At 39.2% G+C, this 20,465-nt stretch overlaps 3 protein-coding genes across 7 annotated transcripts in view; all 3 read right to left on the reverse strand.

The window, feature by feature from the left end:
- The window catches only part of LOC115016723 (protein NLRC3-like), an 87,218-nt gene extending 83,738 nt beyond the window's left edge, over positions 1-3,480 (reverse strand). For both annotated transcript variants that reach the window (XM_029444722.1, XM_029444723.1), the window contains exons 1-3: positions 3,306-3,480; positions 1,955-2,124; positions 234-338 (exon numbers count right to left, since the gene is read on the reverse strand). In XM_029444722.1, coding sequence (XP_029300582.1) covers positions 234-338; positions 1,955-2,082 — 233 coding nt within the window. In that variant the 5' untranslated portion in view covers positions 2,083-2,124; positions 3,306-3,480. The remainder of the gene's footprint in view (positions 1-233; positions 339-1,954; positions 2,125-3,305) is intronic.
- Positions 3,481-5,537: 2,057 nt separating this feature from the next.
- Positions 5,538-10,707, reverse strand: LOC115016752 (NACHT, LRR and PYD domains-containing protein 12-like). 4 transcript variants are annotated; one of them, XR_003833178.1, is made up of 4 exons: positions 10,433-10,707; positions 9,319-9,492; positions 6,182-6,918; positions 5,538-5,964 (listed from the first exon to the last, which is right to left on the reverse strand). XR_003833178.1 is itself a non-coding variant. In XM_029444775.1 (4 exons), coding segments are annotated over exons 1-4 (417 nt in total). In that variant the 5' UTR covers positions 7,560-7,825; the 3' UTR covers positions 5,954-5,962. The 4 variants fall into 4 exon arrangements, 1 of the variants encoding a protein (XP_029300635.1); XM_029444775.1 differs by lacking the exons at positions 9,319-9,492; positions 10,433-10,707 and adding an exon at positions 7,369-7,825 and having other exon boundaries at positions 5,954-5,964; positions 6,182-6,222; positions 6,736-6,918; XR_003833179.1 differs by lacking the exons at positions 9,319-9,492; positions 10,433-10,707 and adding an exon at positions 7,369-7,825.
- A 130-nt stretch (positions 10,708-10,837) lies between these two features.
- On the reverse strand, positions 10,838-19,988 carry LOC115016726 (protein NLRC3-like). Its single transcript, XM_029444729.1, has 4 exons — positions 19,785-19,988; positions 18,226-18,356; positions 12,767-12,993; positions 10,838-12,636 (listed from the first exon to the last, which is right to left on the reverse strand). Exons 2-4 carry the CDS (start codon positions 18,351-18,353, stop codon positions 10,838-10,840), a joined length of 2,154 nt encoding a protein of 717 aa, XP_029300589.1. The 5' UTR covers positions 18,354-18,356; positions 19,785-19,988.
- Between the last annotated feature and the right edge of the window lie 477 nt (positions 19,989-20,465).

Here is a 20,465-nt window from a genome sequence, read left to right on the forward strand (position 1 = left end):
CTACTGTGTTTCTTTACTATACTCTACTGTATTTCTTTACTATACTCTACTGCGTTTATTTAATCTACTCTACTGCGTTTCTTTACTGTACTCTACTGTGTTTCTTTACTATACTCTATTGTGTTTCTTTCCTGTACTCTACTGGGCTCATGTAATTATAAAACATTAGATTATCAGAGAACATAAAAACTGAATCCTCTTCAGGTCAGTTTACAGTAGAAACAGACTCTTACTTTGTGTCTGAGGGTCCAGGTTCATTACTGAAGTTTAGAGGTTCTTCTCTAGACGAGTCACTCTTCACAGACAGACAGCTGGGGACTGGAGACACTGCTCTCTGTCTGTGGAAACAATAAATGTTTATTTCAATGTACTTCACTGTGTTCCTTTACTGTACTCTACTGTGTTTCTTTACTGTACTCTACTGTGTTTCTTTACTTTACTCCACTGTGTTTCTTCACTGTACTCTACTGTGTGTCTTTACTGTACTGTACTGTTTCTGTACTGTACTCTACTGTGTTTCTTTATTGTACTCTACTGTGTGTCTTTACTATACTCTACTGTGTTTCTTTATTGTACTCTACTGTGTTTCTTTACTGTACTCTACTGTGCTTCTTTATTGTACTCTACTGTGTTTCTTTACTGTACTCTACTGTGTTTATTTACTGTACTCTACTGTGTTTCTCTACTGTACTCTACTGCGTTTATTTAATATACTATACTGTGTTTCTTTACTGTACTCTACTGTCTTTCTTTACTATACTCTACTGTCTTTCTTTACTATACTCTACTGTCTTTCTTTACTATACTCTACTGTCTTTCTTTACTATACACTACTGTCTTTCTTTACTATACTCTACTGTGTATCTTTACTATACTCTACTGTGTGTCTTTACTGTACTCTACTGCGTTTCTTTACTCTACTCTGTGTTTCTTTACTGTACTCTACCGCGTTTTTTTACTCTACTCTGTCTTTCTTTACTATACTCTACTGCATTTATTTAATCTACTCTACTGTGTTTCTTTACTGTACTCTACTGTGTTTCTTTACTATACTCTACTGCATTTATTTAATCTACTCTACTGCGTTTCTTTACTGTACTCTACTGTGTTTCTTTACTGTACTCTACTGTGTTTCTTCACTGTACTCTACTGTGTTTCTTTACTGTACTCTCCTGCGTTTCTTTACTATACTCTACTGTGTTTCTTTACTGTACTCTACTGTGTTTCTTTACTATACTCTACTGTGTTTCATTACTGTACTCTACTGTGTTTCTTCACTGTACTCTACTGTGTTTCTTTACTATACTCTACTGTGTTTCTTTACTGTACTCTACTGTGTTTATTTACTGTACTCTACTGTGTTTCTTTACTATACTCTACTGTGTTTCTTTACTATACTCTACTGTATTTCTTTACTGTACTCTACTGCGTTTCTTTACTATACTCTACTGTGTTTATTTACTGTACTCTACTGTATTTTTTTACTGTACTCTACTGTGTGTCTTCACTGTACTCTCCTGCGTTTCTTTACTATACTCTACTGTATTTCTTTACTATACTCTACTGCGTTTATTTACTGTACTCTACTGTATTTCTTTACTGTACTCTACTGTGTGTCTTTACTGTGCTCTACTGCGTTTCTTTACTATACTCTACTGTGTTTATTTACTGTACTCTACTGTATTTCTTTACTGTACTCTACTGTGTGTCTTCACTGTACTCTCCTGCGTTTCTTTACTATACTCTACTGTATTTCTTTACTATACTCTACTGCGTTTATTTAATCTACTCTACTGCGTTTCTTTACTGTACTCTACTGTGTTTCTTTACTATACTCTATTGTGTTTCTTTCCTGTACTCTAATGGGCTCATGTAATTATAAAACATTAGATTATCACAGAACATAAAAACTGAATCCTCTTCAGGTCAGTTTACAGTAGAAACAGATTCTTACTTTGTGTCTGAGGGTCCAGGTTCATTACTGAAGTTTATACGTTTGTCCTTAGACCTGTCACTCTTCAGAGACAGACAGCTCGGGACTGGAGACACTGAGCCGTCCTCCTCATCTGTTAAATCATTCATCTTCTCCAGTCACACACACACACACACACACTTACACACACACTTACACACACACAAAAAACACACACACACACACACACACACAAAACACACACACACACACACACACACACACACACACAAAACACACACACACACACACACACAAGAAAATGTAGTTAGATGAGTAGAATTGAGTTTTAGTTCCAGTAGAAGGACTTTGTTAAACTGAATCCACGTTTCCCTTTATTTATCTGAAGGAGAATCTTCTCATAAAGGAAACTTCATCCTTCAGTTCATCACAAACATCATCTGGAGATACATGTTTAACTGACAGGAAGAACTGAGACCAGAACAATGTTTACCTCTGAGATGTAGTGCAGTACAAGTATAAAGCAGATTTACTCAAGTGCAGTACTTCAGTAAAAGTACTTATTGATATTCTGATTGTGGATCCATTATTTAATAACCATTAGGCTAAATGCTTCAGGTAAAGTAGAGAATATATAACTGTATAAAAATGACCAGAAATAAAAGTGTAAATGTAAAAAGTGTTCCTTGCTGACAGACAGACTCTCCGACTCTCTGGATTGAATTGTATCCGTGATCAAAGTAAATGGAGAAATAACAGATCATGGAAATAAATATATTTCTACTAAATGATAAAGTAGTTTGTGCTCCGTTGTGTTGTTTATATCTACAGTTACATGTTTTAACGAGCTGGTAAATAAACAATAAAACACAAAGGTTTAGAGTGGAGCACTTGAGTTTAATGTGATCTGTGTTCCGGTACAAACTGCAGTATAAACTGAGTCTCTGGAGGGAAAAGGCAGAAACTTCTTCCTGCTCAGATGTCAACACACTCTGCGCATGTCTGCTATCAACCCGGAGTCACTGTCAGCACCGGACACCTTGTTTACAGGAGCACGGCTTTTATTTTGAAACTCTTTCCGGGAGTTCCGCTCCGAAACGGACACAAAGTTAATTTGAACTTTTAGAAGGTAAAAAGCAAGAAGAAGAAGTTTAGTGTTGACTGGTTGGAGAAAGAACAAGCATTGATCCGGAGGGTGACGGGTTGTGAGGCTGCTCTCCATCTGGACTGTGCTGCTGTGTGACATGTAGCGATGATGCTCACAAACATTTCATCACATTGGACTCCAGGACTCTGCTTGTTAGAGACACACAGCAGGACACACTAAAGAATGAATGTGTAAAACCCCAGCAGAGCTGCTGTTAACACTCACCCTGTTCTGCTGCTGCGGCTCTGTCGACGAGAAAATGGCGTCTGTCAGTCCGACTTGTTACTTTCACTTTCAATGTCCCTCCCTGTTGGCAACTCCTCCTGCGTTTCATCAGCAGCTTTACTGTGTGAATGTGACAACCGAAAAAGAAGCACTGCACTAAAGACTTTTATTAATAATAATAATAATAATAATAATAATAACAATAATAATAATACATTAGACTTGTATAGCACTTTTCTTGTAACTCAAATACGCTTTTATCTAAAGTGTCATAATGTTCAGACTTTGTCCTTTATTTATTTGATTTGTTTGCTGTGGTTCTGTGTTAAGTTGTTCATTTAAAGGTTTGATTAAATGTTAAACAATAGTAACTGTATTTCTTTTGTAATGAAAACCAAACATAATAATAATGCTTTTATGAAAACACTGAATGAAAGATTGCTTACCAACACAAACCATTTATAATTGCTATATTAGGCTAGAATAGAAGGCTCCGAGTGACACTACATGAAGAGACATTTGGGAGCCAAAAGAGCCGAATCTTTGAAAAGAGCCGGACCTCCATCACTAGTGTGAACGGTCTGACTCGTTACCATGGGAACCTGAATACAAACAGCACGCCATGATTGATCACTGGAGAGATGCTGTCATCAGTCAGGAACAGACCAATCATGGTGTTGTTTCTGTGGTGCGCCATTATTTATACTTAACTAAAGATATTGAAGGCTTGAACACTGCTTCATCTCTGTTGTCCCGGGTTGAATGTGCTCCTCTGACAGAACACTTGCCCTCCCCCCCCCCAGTGATGATGGTCTAGAACCACCACTGCTGGTGCTGAGACTGGTGTTGGTCCTCTATGTGTTGGTGTTGTTCAGGAGCTGTGCAACAGAACAGCAACTTGTGGAGTTGCTTTGTTCTGCCATATCTGGTGTCGCTTTCTGTTCAAGTTGTTTTGAGTTTTGCCTTTCTGTATTGGTGGGGGAGCTTTACTTTCCAATGTGAATTAAATGCTCTTTGTTTTTACTTTACTAAATCTGTTGCCTCGTTTTCCTTTCTTCACCCGGGTTATTTTATTTCTACTTGTTACTTCCCTTTCCTCCAGACTAACAGGGAACGTAACATAAGATTACACTTTATTACAAGTACTAAGACAAATAAATGTAGTTTAGCATTTAACCAGAAGTGTGAAATAGCAGTGTGGAATGAATACAACACTATATCACCAAACTAATTATATATATTGTTTCTAAATATAGGCAATGACAACATGATGGCCAAAAGTCCCACATTTCCTGACAGCTGTAAACTCATCACACATGTTTAAAGTGAAGTGCAACAGCGCCTCCTGCAGGTTAAAGGAGGAACTCCTCTTTGGTAATAAAGTGCTTATCCCATGTATAACTTTAAACATTTAAAAGCACAGACATGAACAGATCTTCTGTAAAAGAGTAGAAATAAATGAGGAGAACATGAATGATGTTTTTAATCCTTCAATTTTAATAGAAAAACCTTCAAATACACACATGTTGAGACATGTACTCAACATAAACAGAGAAACAAGAAGAAGAATACAAATAAATGCATAACAACAATAAGAATTATGAAATAGAGCTGGAATAAATCAACTTCAGTAATATGTCATTATAATGAGAAACACTTACGTTCTTCTTCTTTAAAGAGTTCACCATGAAGTTAGAAAGTTATTAGTTTTAGTGTTTAAAAGTTATAGTTTAATATATTCTTTAACTTCATCAGTAAACATGAATAATTCATGAGTTAAAGTATCTCTCGGATGAAGAAGAGTTGGAGACCCCTGGTACAGAGCAACAGGCCCTGTACCCCCAGATGGTTGGGTGCCATAAAGTATACGAGCCCAATAACCTGCGACTGAGCCCTGGTCCTCTGCCCCCCACTGAGAGAGAGAGACTTGAAACACCTCCTGATAACACTCGCTGTGCCCGGCTGGGACGCGTGGGAAACTCCTGAGACAAACACATCTACAATGTGTGCATATAAAAACACAAGGAAAGCACATTATGAAGTTACAAACCATAACAAAGGAACATCTTAACACAATGTTCTCATAATGCATAAAACTTACAAACTAAATGATAAAAGATACAAATAAAATCCCTTCTATTCCTTTTCTCTTGATGACATCATCAGGAGTCGTCTCCTCTGAGAACTAAATGTTCTCTTCAAATCACAAAGTACTTCCACTAATACGCAGTTTAATGTAGAAATGAAGAATAATGTTTAAGATGAGACGATGAGTATCAAAAACAAGAAGTCTGATGAAGTTTAAACAAGTACAAGTGTATATCAGAACTCCAGCAAGAGAACTTATGAAAGGTGAACAGGTTGATGCACTTTGTTCAAGCTTACAAGTTCATTACACCACAAGGCATTTAGCAATATTATCAAATCTCTAGACATGAACTGCTCCATCTTCCACTCGTCTCTCCAGCAGGAGGACCAGTTGATCTGAGCTAATACAAGCTGAGCCTGCAGGTCGGTCCCAGGCAAACAATTACCAATAACTACATTTGATTCTGTGGTGAAGCTCCATAAATATACTTCACACTGTGCAGCTGCTCCTCTTTCACCTTGCTGTCTTCCTCGGGCAGGTTTGTTCACACATCCAGTTTGATGGAGTCCTCTGAAGGACAACAAGAGAAAGAACTCAATGAAAACTTGAATGAAGCTGAGAAACATTAGCAGACAACATTCTGGAATATTTTATAAATAGAATATATATTTTATATATCAAACAGAAACACAATTGAAAGTAGTTTGTGTACGATGAGGGCATCTCATGTTAAGATCAGATGTTCATGTAATATCTGGATGAATGGAGGATATGCTGCAATACTCACATGTTGTGTGTTTCTCAGCTCTGATCAACTCGTCATTGATCCTGTAGGAACACAATCCCAAAAGTTATGTCTCAGGTTTAAATAACAGTTTGTTGTTAGAGTCAGCCCGCTTCAGAGTCCTGACACGAGCCGACTGATGGAACGCTTTACATGGCATCATATCTTCTGTGCAAACACTACAACTGACTGCAGACAGCTCTGAGCCTGCATTACAGGAAGTAACTCGTCTTTAGTCTGGATCCAAGAACCAAACACACTACCTGTCTCACTCTTCTGTGAAATCACAAGTTCCAAAGTTACAACTTGTAACATGTTGCTTGGCTTTGCATTGTCAGCTTGTGTTTTATTGTTAGTGGAAGAATGAAAGAAAAGAAACACGAGATGAAAGAACAGGAGAACCTGCAGGCAATGAGTGAAATCACTGATTAGTTCTGCTAAGCTAGGCTACAAGTGGAAGGTAGAACTGGGGGATTCCCCAACGTGAGTAACACATTAACCCCCCTGTTAGTACAATACTGCTGAACCAGCAGAGACTGAGTCGGACCCTGACTGACCTGAGAGTCTCCAGTCTGCAGTCTGGACTCTCCAGAAGGTCACGCAGCAGCTTCACTGATGAATCCTGCAGCTCGGTGTCCCTCAGGTACCACAGGTCCAGCTCTCTCAGATGGGAGGGGTTGGACTTCAGAGCTGAGACCAGAGAAGCCCAGCTGATCTCTGACAGACTGTAGCCCCCCAATCTGAATAAAGAATACAGTGTTTACAAGGTTTAATAATCTGTTCAGAGCTGAAGAAGTTTAGAAAGTGGAAACTCCAAACATGATCAAACTGTGAGATACAAACAGTGAATATATCTGTTAGTGTTTGAGAGTTGAAAGAGATATTTATTCATTGTATTTATGTATTATTTATTATCATGAGTTAAAAACATGGAGGATATAACATGACATTCAGCAGTTTAAGAGCTTCAGACTGAATTCTGCAGTGTAGGATTGTTCTTGTTAGATTTAAATCTATAGCTCAACATTGATCCTCCAGTCAATGAACTAAACCACTGAAGAAGAAAACAGACTTTAGCATCAGGACACTCCGTGTGGATCAGTATAATATCAGCTTTATGTCTGCAGCTTAGTGTCAACACAACTTTCACATATTAACCTCAGAACAGAAGTAACAGATGCTGAACTGACCTGAGAGTCTCCAGTCTGCAGTCTGGACTCTCCAGAAGGTCACACAGCGGCTTCACTGATGAATCCTGCAGCTCGTTGTTCCTCAGGTCCAGCTCTCTCAGGAGGGGGGGGTTGGACTTCAGAGCTGAGACCAGAGAAGCCCAGCTGATCTCTGACAGACTGCAGCCCATCAATCTGAATAAAGAAAACATGATGTGGATACAAATCCATTTATAATCCAATCAGATGTGTTCAGGTTTAAATGTGTCGCTCAACATTACTACGTCCTAATCCATGAATTGGAGTGACGCTGTCATTCTGTTATTGTGCTCATCATAACATCAGCTTCTACTTTATTATCTGTGGAAACACATTGAAATGAATGGAAACAAAGAATTCTTTGTGCTTGAGAAAGTAAACTTCATCAGTGTACACTAATATTAGTTCAGATGACCTTCTGTATACAGATGTGAGCGTTTACCACACGTGAACATAAATGTACTTTAATAACTAACAGTGGACATTTGCTACAGCTGCTTTAACAAACACTCGTCTTCTGTGACTGCACACTCAATTTAGTGCAAGAAAAATCAAAATATGAACAAAAGGAAAGTTACGACTTTATGATGTAAATTATTTATGAACATAAATTATGTTCAATAATTCATTAAACATGTTGGATCTACAGTAGAACCAGAGAGTCAGTGAACTGACCTGAGAGCCTCCAGTCTGCAGTCTGGACTCTGCAGAAGGTCACACAGCAGCTTCACTGATGAATCCTGCAGCTTGTTGTTGTACCTCAGCTCCAGCTCTCTCAGGAGGGGGGGGGTTGGACTTCAGAGCTGAGATCAGAGGAGCCCAGCTGATCTCTGACAGCCTGTAGACCTTCAATCTGAATAAAGAAAACATGATGTAACTTCAGAAAACAATGTTGCTGCTTGAGTTAGTTCAAGGTGTAACATTGAATGTGTAAAGGTGTGTATTTTTGAAAAGCCTGAGATCAGACAGACGGTGTTACCACGGGAACAAGAGGAAGCTCCTCTGATAAATGTGTTTCATGTTCTTTACACAATTAGTGGAAAAGTGAAAGATTAAAGAATATTGTTGGAGAAAAACTGTCTTTAACCGATAGATTTCATAAAACTTAACAAAGTGGGGTTTGTTTATGAAACGGGAAGACTCTGAAGAATGTGTAGCAAAGGGAGTAAACCAGCTGAAGGGCCACAGGGGCCCATTGTGGATCTCATGCTTTCAACATGTGGCTCTGATCCTTTCAAACATCTACAAGAATGGTGATGAACGTGGTTTCAGGAGGTCGTTAAGTACGGCACAGATACAGATACTAGGCATGATCTCCAGTGTTATTTATGTTAATATTTTAATTCTGTTATTTATATTATTTTAATTCTGTTATTTATATTATTTTAATTGACTTCACACTCATTTACATCAACACTGTGATTATTGTGCTGTAAATGCTCTGTCTCATCTTCTACTAAGTTTGATGTTTCTGCTGTGAAGCACTTTGGGCTGTAGTTCTTGTATGAAAGGTGCTCTACAAATAAAGCTTATTATTATTATTATTATTATTATTATTAAGGTTTAATAATCTGTTCAGAGCTGAAGAAGTTTAGAGGTCACTGTCAGCAATGATACAAATGTGTTGGTAATCAAAGCTCAAAGTCTCTGCAGCCTGTTTCTCTCTGTCATCAGATGTTTAACAACCTCCTTCATATCTCTCACACACCTCAGTACTGACATCTTCTTCACTGACTCATGGAGCACAATGTGAGTCTGTGGAAGCTCAACAACTGTCCCGTCAAACATTTACTTTCTCTACTTTACGTCATTCTCCACAATATTCAGACATTTGAAAAATAAAGAAGACAATAATAATAATTACAACGTCTTCACCTGTCTGCAAATTGTGCCAATTATATTTACTACACGAGCTACAGTCAGTGAACTGACCTCAGCGTCTCCAGTCTACAGTTTGGACTCTGCAGTCCAGCACACAGCGGCTTCACTCCTGAATCCTGCAGTGATGTTATACCCAGCTGCAGCTCTCTCAGGTGGGAGGGGTTGGACTTCAGAGCTGAGGCCACGACTTCACATTCAGTCTCTGAGAGTCTACATCGATAAAGTCTGTCAGGACACATATATTACAAAATGTGTTATTATGAAAGAGGAAACATTCATTTATTTCATGCATTTGATGACAAAACATTTGCTGTTAGTAAATTTAATATCTTTACTGAGTTTAATATATGCATTGTCCCCCCCCCCCCCCGGGATACTCGGGAGATGCCCACAGGATACTGAACCTCTATTAGAAAGATTGAGGCCTACATGAAAGGGGGAGAAGTTACAAATGGAATCCGGGGCGAGGACGGCAGCAAAGAGCACGATGGATTCATGAGCAGGTAATCTAAAGTGATTCTTACACACATCTGCAGTTTCCCAGTTATATTTAGATGTTCTTTAGTGTTGTTGGATTATAAACGGCGTAAGGAATTCTTTGTGTGTTGTAACTGCGTCTGAACTCCCCTGTCTCTGCTCTGGCATCTTCAGAACACGAGGCAGGACAAGCCGCTGTGACATCAGTGGTTCATCTGATCTCACTGTGTTTGACATGAAACAATAACTCTCATCACTTATCACCTGCAGACTTGTAATATGTGTTTAATGTTGCAGATGAAGGGAGAGAGTAGTGCTGCAGTTACATTGAGGCTTCCATAATGTCCACAGTGTGTCAGTGTGATCTGATCCTAGGTCTGTCTCTGCTAGCTACCTTCTGCTGTCACTGACTGTTGACAAACGCAGCAGAAAGGAAACAAATCATTGAAAGTATCAGAGATGTACAGAAATAAATGTTAATATATTTCAATATGTTGATGTGCATCTGAAACATGTATTCAGCACACAAACACTATTAACAAACCAATAAGGCTGCAACATCTTTAATATAATACCATCAGAAAGATGTTCTCAGTGTCTCGTCACTAAAACATGATCAGACCTGTTATTAGTGGGACATTATAGAAATCTTATTTAAACTCTTCAGCATAAAACAATCAGGTATTACCTGTGTGTCTGATGTAATGATGAAGAAACTGCTAGAATGTAATAACAACTTCTCTGCATTCACTCAGAACTGTAAAATGTGATGAAACCTCGAGCACCTCTAAAGTCTTTAGTTTGACAAGGTCTGCATGTCGCCTCCATCCCCCAAAGGAATGTAATGAGAGGAAGAAACTGTCAAGTGTAACAATTATTACAAATAAATAGAAATGTGTTCATGAACTTCACAGATAGAAGCTGAAAACACTTGTTTTGCTCTCACAGCGTTTGAAACAGCTCAAGAACATCTGAAACTAAATCATGAAATAAAAAGTGGATATATTTATTCAATAAAATGAATTTTCTCGTGTATATTTGAAGAACTAAACTTCTAATCTACTCTGATTTATAAAGTTAATCACATCTGGACTTACACAGCCTTTCTGCAGTTCCTCACAGCTGGAATCAGTCTCCGTAGTCCCTCCCGTGACGTGTTGTACTTGTTCAGGTCCAACTCATCCAGAACCTCCTCTGACATCTGCAGCATGTGAGCCAGAGCTGAGCACTGGATATCAGAGAGTTCCTTCTCTGATCCGTTCTTTGACTGCAGGAACTCTTGGATCTCCTGATGTACTGAGTGGTCCTTCATCTCTGTCAGACAGTGGAAGATGTTGATAATTCTGTCAGCAGAGGTAGTGTTACTCCTCATCTCCTTCAGGTTGTTGATGGCTCTCTGGATCATTTGTGGACTGTTGTCTGTCTGACCCAGCAGGCCTCCTAAGAGTCTCTGGTTGGACTCCAGAGAGAGGCCGTGGAGAAAGCGGACAAACAGGTCCAGGTGGCCATTCTTACTTGTGAGGGATTTCTGCATGGCTTCAGACAGGAAGACATCCAGGGTTGAGTCATTCTCCCAGTCACTCCCCAGGAAGTTCTTCAGTACCTCTGTGTTCCTCTTGCTGTAACAGTGGAACAGGTAGACTGCAGCCAGAAACTCCTGAATGCTCAGATGAACAAAGCAGTAGACTGTTTTCTGGAAGATCACACTCTCTCTTTTGAAGATCTCTGTACAAACTCCTGAGTACACCAAGGCCTCCGTGGCATCAAGACCACACTGCTCCAGGTCTTCTTGGTAGAACATGATGTTTCCTTTCTCCAGATGTTCAAACGCCAGCCTCCCCAGCTTCAGAAGAAGTTTCCCGTCAGCCTCCGTCAGCTCCTGTCGACTCGTCTCATGTCCCTCATCATACTTCTGCTTCTTCCTCTTGGTCTGAATCAGCAGGAAGTGTGAGTACATGTCAGTGAGGGTCTGGGGCAGCTCTCCTCTCTGGTCTGTAGTCAACATGTGGTCCAGAACTGTAGCAGTGATCCAGCAGAAGACGGGGATCAGACACATGATGTGGAGGCTCCTGGATGTCTTGATGTGAGAGATGATTCTGCCGGACCGTTCTTCATCACTGAATCTCCTCCTGAAGTACTCCTCCTTCTGGACGTCAGTGAAGCCTCGTACTTCTGTTACCCTGTCCACACGTGCAGGAGGGATCTGATTGGCTGCTGCAGGTCGGGAAGTTATCCAGACGAGAGCCGAGGGAAGCAGATTCCCGCTGATGAGGTTTGTCAACAGCACGTTGACTGATGACTGCTGTGTGACATCAGACACAACCTCATTGTTGTGGAAATCCAGTGGAAGTCTGCTTTCATCCAGGCCGTCAAAGATGAACAAAACGTTACAGACAGCGAGCGTCTCTGCTGTGACCTTCTGTAAGGTTGGATGGAAAACATGGAGCAGCCTGAGAAGACTGTACTGCTCAGCTTTGATCAAGTTCAGCTCCCTGAAGGAAAGCAGAATCACCAGACTGACATCTTGGTTTTCCAAACCCTCTGCCCAGTCCAGAGTGAACTTCTGCACTGAGAAGGTTTTTCCAACGCCAGCGACGCCGACCGTCAGAGCGACTCTGATGTGTTTCCGTTGGTCAGGTAAGACTTTAAAGATGTCGTGGCACTTGATTGGAACGTCATGGAGGATCTTTTTCTTGGAAGCTGTCTCAAGCTGCTTCACCTCATGTTGAGTATTAACCTCTTCACTCAGTCCCTCTGTGATGTAGAGCTCAGTGTAGATCCTGTTGAGGAGGGTTTTACTCACTGTTTCATCACTTCCTTCAGTCACACGTTCACATCTCCTCTTCAGACTGATCCTATGTTCATCTAAAACCTCCTGCAGACCTCTATCTGCTGAAAGAGAAGACACATGTGAGATTAATAAATATATATAACAGATCATAATGTGCTGTACAAACAAATGAAGCAGGAAGAATCCTGTTTTCAGACATGAAGACAGCAGCAGACAGATGTACAGTCTTACTGTGTGCACAGCTGGTCTGACTGGCTGTCTGCAGTCTTGTTCTGGATCTGTTTCCACACTGGGGACAGGGGGAGTCTCCTGATGAAGCAGACTGGTCCCAGTATGAGGCGATGCACTGTCTGCAGAACCAGTGTCCACAGCTGGTAGAGACTGGATCCTTCAGGACGTCCTGACACAAAGCACAGCTGGACCGCTGCTCCTCCACAGAAACAGGAGTTTTCTTCTTTCTGTGGAGATGAACACGTTCTTTATAACAGTGGTTCCCAAAGTGGGGGTCGCGGAGACACCGAGGGGGGGGTCGCGAGATGATTTTCAGAATCCTCTCGATGTGACCCCTGAGGTGATTACGACAGATTAACGACAGTATCACTTGCAGGTGACAGGTCACTTTACAGCGCCACAGTAAACATCACAGACGTCACACACACACATGTCAGTGTGCACCAGTAGATTTCTTCAGAACAGCCCAAATCAATACACCAGGCTTTAAGCCGAGGACATTATTTTTCAAAATGAAACGTTGGTTAATACCAACCAAAGACAAGGCAGAGAGGCCAGCGGAGAAGGCAGCAGAGAAAGGCCGTCGACTTCTGGCTCAAAAGGCATCATATGAGGTAGCATATTTAATTGCACAGCTGTGCAAAAAAGCCACACACAATCGGGGGAAACCCGAATAAAACCTGCTGCTATCGCTATGAGTCGGGCAATGCATGGGGAAAAACAGGCGCGGGAGCTAGAAGCAGTGCCGCTGTCTGACGGGACCATATCCCGCCGCATCACGGACATGGCCCAGGACATAAAGTGTCAGCTGATTGACAGAGTGAAGAAAGGGAAATATGCTTTGCAGTTACATGAATCCACAGATGTATCAAACTCTGCCCAGCTGCTTGTTTTCGTCAGAAACAGTTTTGAGGGGAAACTTAACGAGGACATGCTGTTTTGCCCCCGCTAGAGGTTAAGAGCACAGGCGAGGACATTTTCACAAAATTTAACAAACTAAAAGAAGAGGGAGTGTCTTGGGATGAGTGCATCTGTGTGTGCACATACGGTGCTGCAGCAATGCTGGGGGGAAAGAAAGGACTAAAAGCAAGAGTCTTACAAGTGGCGCCCCACGTAAACTTTACGCACTGTATTATCCACAGAGAAGCTCTTGCGAGTAAAGCGGTCGACCCAGAGCTTAAAAGTGTTCTTGAGACTGCGATAAAAATGGTCACCTACATAAAATCACGTCCACTCAACACCAGTCTGTTCGCCACTCTCTGCAACGAACTGGGATCAGAGCATCAGGGCCTGCTGTTCCACATAGAAGTCAGGTGGCGGGGAAGTGTTCTCAGCCGTCTGTATGAACTGCGGGACGAGGTGCGCTTATTTCTGATGGAGCATGGAGGAAATTCATGGAGGAAAATGATCTGAGTGTTAACTCTGTGAAGAAGTCTATCACTACCCACCTTCAAGCCCTCCTGGAACACTTTAACAAGTATTTCCCCGAGGAAACAGCTCCAGACAATATGACTGGATAAGATCACCATTCACTGTAACGACCGCAAGTCATCCGTCATCTCTACTGTGTTTCTTCACTGTACTCTACTGTGTTTCTTTACTGTACTCTACTGTGTTTCTTTACTGTACTCTACTGTGTTTCTTTACTGTACACTACTGTGTTTCTTTACTGTACTCTACTGTGTTTCTTTACTATACTCTGTGTTTCTTTACTGTACTCTACTGTGTTTCTTTACTATACTCTACTGTGTTTCTTTACTGTACTCTACTGTGTTTCTTTACTGTACTCTACTGTGTTTCTTTACTATACTCTACTGTGTTTCTTTACTGTACTCTACTGTGTTTCTTTACTGTACTCTACTGTGTTTCTTTACTGTACTCTACTGTGTTTCTTTACTGTACTCTACTGTGTTTCTTTACTATACTCTACTGTGTTTCTTTACTATACTCTACTGTGTTTCTTTACTGTACTCTACTGTGTTTCTTTACTGTACTCTACTGTGTTTCTTTACTCTACTCTACTGTGTTTCTTTACTGTACTCTACTGTGTTTCTTTACTCTACTCTACTGTGTTTCTTTACTGTACTCTACTGTGTTTCTTTACTATACTCTACTGTGTTTCTTTACTGTACTCTACTGTGTTTCTTTACTATACTCTACTGTGTTTCTTTACTGTACTCTACTGTGTTTCTTTACTGTACTCTACTGTGTTTCTTTACTATACTCTACTGTGTTTCTTTACTGTACTCTACTGTGTTTCTTTACTGTACTCTACTGTGTTTCTTTACTGTACTCTACTGTGTTTCTTTACTGTACTCTACTGTGTTTCTTTGCTATACTCTACTGTGTTTCTTTACTGTACTCTACTGTGTTTCTTTACTCTACTCTACTGTGTTTCTTTACTATACTCTACTGTGTTTCTTTACTATACTCTACTGTGTTTTTTTTACTATACTCTACTGTGTTTCTTTACTATACTCTACTGTGTTTTTTTTACTATACTCTACTGTGTTTCTTTACTATACTCTACTGTGTTTTTTACTATACTCTACTGTGTTTCTTTGCTATACTCTACTGTGTTTCTTTACTGTACTCTACTGTGTTTCTTTACTCTACTCTACTGTGTTTCTTTACTCTACTGTACTGTGTTTCTTTACTGTACTCTACTGTGTTTCTTTACTGTACTCTACTGTGTTTCTTTGCTGTACTCTACTGTGTTTCTTTACTGTACTCTACTGTGTTTCTTTACTATACTCTACTGTGTTTCTTTACTGTACTCTGTGTTTCTTTACTATACTCTACTGTGTTTCTTTACTGTACTCTACTGTGTTTCTTTACTGTACTCTACTGTGTTTCTTTACTGTACTCTACTGTGTTTCTTTACTATACTCTACTGTGTTTCTTTACTGTACTCTACTGTGTTTCTTTACTGTACTCTACTGTGTTTCTTTACTGTACTCTACTGTGTTTCTTTACTGTACTCTACTGTGTTTCTTTACTATACTCTACTGTGTTTCTTTACTGTACTCTACTGTGTTTCTTTACTGTACTCTACTGTGTTTCTTTACTCTACTCTACTGTGTTTCTTTACTGTACTCTACTGTGTTTCTTTACTCTACTCTACTGTGTTTCTTTACTGTACTCTACTGTGTTTCTTTACTATACTCTACTGTGTTTCTTTACTGTACTCTACTGTGTTTCTTTACTATACTCTACTGTGTTTCTTTACTGTACTCTACTGTGTTTCTTTACTGTACTCTACTGTGTTTCTTTACTATACTCTACTGTGTTTCTTTACTGTACTCTACTGTGTTTCTTTACTGTACTCTACTGTGTTTCTTTACTGTACTCTACTGTGTTTCTTTACTGTACTCTACTGTGTTTCTTTGCTATACTCTACTGTGTTTCTTTACTGTACTCTACTGTGTTTCTTTACTCTACTCTACTGTGTTCTTTACTCTACTGTACTGTGTTTCTTTACTGTACTCTACTGTGTTTCTTTACTGTACTCTACTGTGTTTCTTTGCTGTACTCTACTGTGTTTCTTTACTGTACTCTACTGTGTTTCTTTACTATACTCTACTGTGTTTCTTTACTGTACTCTGTGTTTCTTTACTATACTCTACTGTGTTTCTTTACTGTACTCTACTGTGTTTCTTTACTGTACTCTACTGTGTTTCTTTACTGTACTCTGTGTTTCTTTACTGTACTCTGTGTTTCTTTACTGTACTCTGTGTTTCTTTACTATACTCTACTGTGTTTCTTTACTGTACTCTACTGTGTTTCTTTACTGTACTCTGTGTTTCTTTACTGTACTCTGTGTTTCTTTACTATACTCTACTGTGTTTCTTTACTGTACTCTACTGTGTTTCTTTACTGTACTCTACTGTGTTTCTTTACTGTACTCTGTGTTTCTTTACTGTACTCTGTGTTTCTTTACTGTACTCTACTGTGTTTCTTTACTGTACTCTACTGTGTTTCTTTACTGTACTCTGTGTTTCTTTACTATACTCTACTGTGTTTCTTTATTATACTCTACTGTGTTTCTTTACTGTACTCTGTGTTTCTTTACTATACTCTACTGTGTTTCTTTACTATACTCTACTGTGTTTTTTTTACTATACTCTACTGTCTTTCTTTACTATACTCTACTGTGTTTTTTACTATACTCTACTGTGTTTCTTTGCTATACTCTACTGTGTTTCTTTACTGTACTCTACTGTGTTTCTTTACTCTACTCTACTGTGTTTCTTTACTATACTCTACTGTGTTTCTTTACTATACTCTACTGTGTTTTTTTTACTATACTCTACTGTGTTTCTTTACTGTACTCTACTGTGTTTCTTTACTGTACTCTACTGTGTTTCTTTACTATACTCTACTGTGTTTTTTTTACTATACTCTACTGTGTTTTTTTACTATACTCTACTGTGTTTCTTTGCTATACTCTACTGTGTTTCTTTGCTATACTCTACTGTGTTTCTTTACTATACTCTACTGTGTTTTTTTACTATACTCTACTGTGTTTCTTTACTATACTCTACTGTTTTTTTTACTATACTCTACTGTGTTTCTTTGCTATACTCTACTGTGTTTCTTTGCTATACTCTACTGTGTTTCTTTACTATACTCTACTGTGTTTTTTTTACTATACTCTACTGTGTTTCTTTGCTGTACTCTACTGTGTTTCTTTACTGTACTCTACTGTGTTTCTTTGCTGTACTCTACTGTGTTTCTTTACTGTACTCTACTGTGTTTCTTTACTGTACTCTACTGTGTTTCTTTGCTGTACTCTACTGTGTTTCTTTACTGTACTCTACTGTGTTTCTTTACTGTACTCTGTGTTTCTTTACTATACTCTACTGTGTTTCTTTACTGTACTCTACTGTGTTTCTTTACTGTACTCTACTGTGTTTCTTTACTGTACTCTGTGTTTCTTTACTATACTCTACTGTGTTTCTTTATTATACTCTACTGTGTTTCTTTATTATACTCTACTGTGTTTCTTTACTGTACTCTGTGTTTCTTTACTATACTCTACTGTGTTTCTTTATTATACTCTACTGTGTTTCTTTACTGTACTCTACTGTGTTTCTTTACTATACTCTACTGTGTTTCTTTACTGTGTTCTGTGTTTCTTTACTGTACTCTACGGTGTTTCTTTACTATACTCTACGGTGTTTCTTTACAGTATTTCTTTACAGTAAAATAAAAAATAACGCGTTAAAAATATTTACGCATATTATCGCGCTCCTAGATGCCCCTGACTTTTGGTCCAACAGCACGGAGCACTGACAGCAAATATTGTAATCGTGATGAATTTATCACAAAGCTTGTCATTAATTAGATTAACTTTTTTAATCGCTTGACAGCCCTAGTAATTATAAAACATTAGATTATCAGAGAACATAAAAACTGAATCCTCTTCAGGTCAGTTTACAGTAGAAACAGACTCTTACTTTGTGTCTGAGGGTCCAGGTTCATTACTGAAGAATAGAGGTTGTCTCATAGACCAGTCACTCTTCAGAGACAGACAGCTGGGGACTGCAGACACTGAGCCGTCCTCTTCATCTGTTAAATCATTCATCTTCTACAGTCACACACACACACACACACACACACACACACACACACACAAGAAAATGTAGTTAGATTAGTAGAATTGAGTTTTAGTTCCAGTAGAAGGACTTTGTTAAACTGAATCCACGTTTCCCTTTATTTATCTGAAGGAGAATCTTCTCATAAAGGAAACTTCATCCTTCAGTTCATCACAAACATCATCTGGAGATACATGTTTAACTGACAGGAAGAACTGAGACCAGAACCATGTTTACCTCTGAGATGTAGTGCAGTACAAGTATAAAGGGGATTTACTCAAGTGCAGTACTTCAGTAAAAGTACTTATTGATATTCTGATTGTGGATCCATTATTTAATAACCATTAGGCTAAATGCTTCAGGTAAAGTAGAGAATATATAACTGTATAAAAATGAGCAGAAATAAAACTGTAAATGTAAAAAGTGTTCCTGCTGACAGACAGACTCTCCGACTCTCTGGACTGAATTGTATCTGTGATCAAAGTAAATGGAGAAATAACAGATCATGGAAATAAATATATTTCTACTAAATGATAAAGTAGTCAAATCAAATCAAATTTATTTGTACAGCCCAATATCACAAATTATACATTTGTCTCAGTGTTTACAGACTGTACAGGTTACGACACCCTCTGTCCTTAGACCCTCTGTCCTTAGACCCTCTGTCCTTAGACCCTCTGTCCTCAGACCCTCTGTCCTTAGACTCTGTCCTTAGACCCTCTGTCCTTAGACTCTGTCCTTAGACTCTGTCCTTAGACCCTCTGTCCTTAGACCCTCTGTCCTTAGACCCTCTGTCCTTAGACTCTGTCCTTAGACCCTCTGTCCTTAGACTCTGTCCTTAGACCCTCTGTCCTTAGACCCTCTGTCCTTAGACCCTCGCATCGCACAAGGAAAAACTTCCTAAAAGAAACCCCATAATTAAAGGGGGAAACATGGAAGAAACCTCAGGGAGAGACTGAGGAGGGATCCCTCTCCCAGGACGGACAGACGTGACAGACGTGAAAAGGCAGAAACTTCTTTCTGCTCAGATGTCAACACACTCTGCGCATGTCTGCTATCAACCCGGAGTCACTGTCAGCACCGGACACCTTGTTTACAGGAGCACGGCTTTTATTTTGAAACTACTTCCGGGAGTTCCGCCCCGAAACGGACACAAAGTTAATTTGAACTTTTATAAGGTAAAAAGCAAGAAGAAGAAGTTTAGTGTTGACTGGTTGGAGAAAGAACAAGCATTGATCCGGAGGGTGACGGGTTGTGAGGCTGCTCTCCATCTGGACTGTGCTGCTGTGTGACATGTAGCGATGATGCTCACAAACATTTCATCACATTGGACTCCAGGACTCTGCTTGTTAGAGACACACAGCAGGACACACTAAAGAATGAATGTGTAAAACCCCAGCAGAGCTGCTGTTAACACTCACCCTGTTCTGCTGCTGCGGCTCTGTCGACGAGAAAATGGCGTCTGTCAGTCCGACTTGTTACTTTCACTTTCAATGTCCCTCCCTGTTGGCAACTCCTCCTGCGTTTCATCAGCAGCTTTACTGTGTGAATGTGACAACCGAAAAAGAAGCACTGCACTAAAGACTTTTAATAATAATAATAACAATAATAATAATAATAATAATAGTAATAATAATAACAATAATAATAATAATAGTAATAATAATAGTAATAATAACAATAATAATAATAACAATAATAATAATAATACATTAGACTTGTATAGCACTTTTCTTGTAACTCAAATACGCTTTTATCTAAAGTGTCATAATGTTCAGACTTTGTCCTTTATTTATTTGATTTGTTTGCTGTGGTTCTGTGTTAAGTTGTTCATTTAAAGGTTTGATTAAATGTTAAACAATAGGAACTGTATTTATTTTGTAATGAAAACAAAACATAATAATAATGCTTTTATGAAAACACTGAATGAAAGATTGCTTACCAACACAAACCATTTATAATTGCTATATTAGGCTAGAATAGAAGGCTCCGAGTGACACTACATGAAGAGACATTTGGGAGCCAAAAGAGCCGAATCTTTGAAAAGAGCCGGACCTCCATCACTAGTGTGAACGGTCTGACTCGTTACCATGGGAACCTGA

The sequence above is a fragment of the Cottoperca gobio genome, chromosome 12 (genome assembly GCF_900634415.1).
Source record: "Cottoperca gobio chromosome 12, fCotGob3.1, whole genome shotgun sequence".
Taxonomy (NCBI): Eukaryota; Metazoa; Chordata; class Actinopteri; order Perciformes; family Bovichtidae; genus Cottoperca; species Cottoperca gobio.

Coding starts and splice junctions, on each gene's coding strand:
- LOC115016752 (XM_029444775.1), bottom strand. CDS start 7,559: ATGTTTTCTTTATTCAGATTGATGGGCTGCAGTCTGTCAGAGATCAGC. Junction 6,919..7,368: donor TGCAGACTGGAGACTCTCAG/GTCAGTTCAGCA, acceptor TTCTTTATTCAG/ATTGGGGGGCTACAGTCTGT. Junction 6,223..6,735: donor TGCAGACTGGAGACTCTCAG/GTCAGTCAGGGT, acceptor GTGTTCCTACAG/GATCAATGACGAGTTGATCA.
- LOC115016726 (XM_029444729.1), bottom strand. CDS start 18,353: ATGAATGATTTAACAGATGAAGAGGACGGCTCAGTGTCTGCAGTCCCC. Junction 12,994..18,225: donor CCTGGACCCTCAGACACAAA/GTAAGAGTCTGT, acceptor TCATCTCCACAG/AAAGAAGAAAACTCCTGTTT. Junction 12,637..12,766: donor TCAGACCAGCTGTGCACACA/GTAAGACTGTAC, acceptor CTTCTCTTTCAG/CAGATAGAGGTCTGCAGGAG.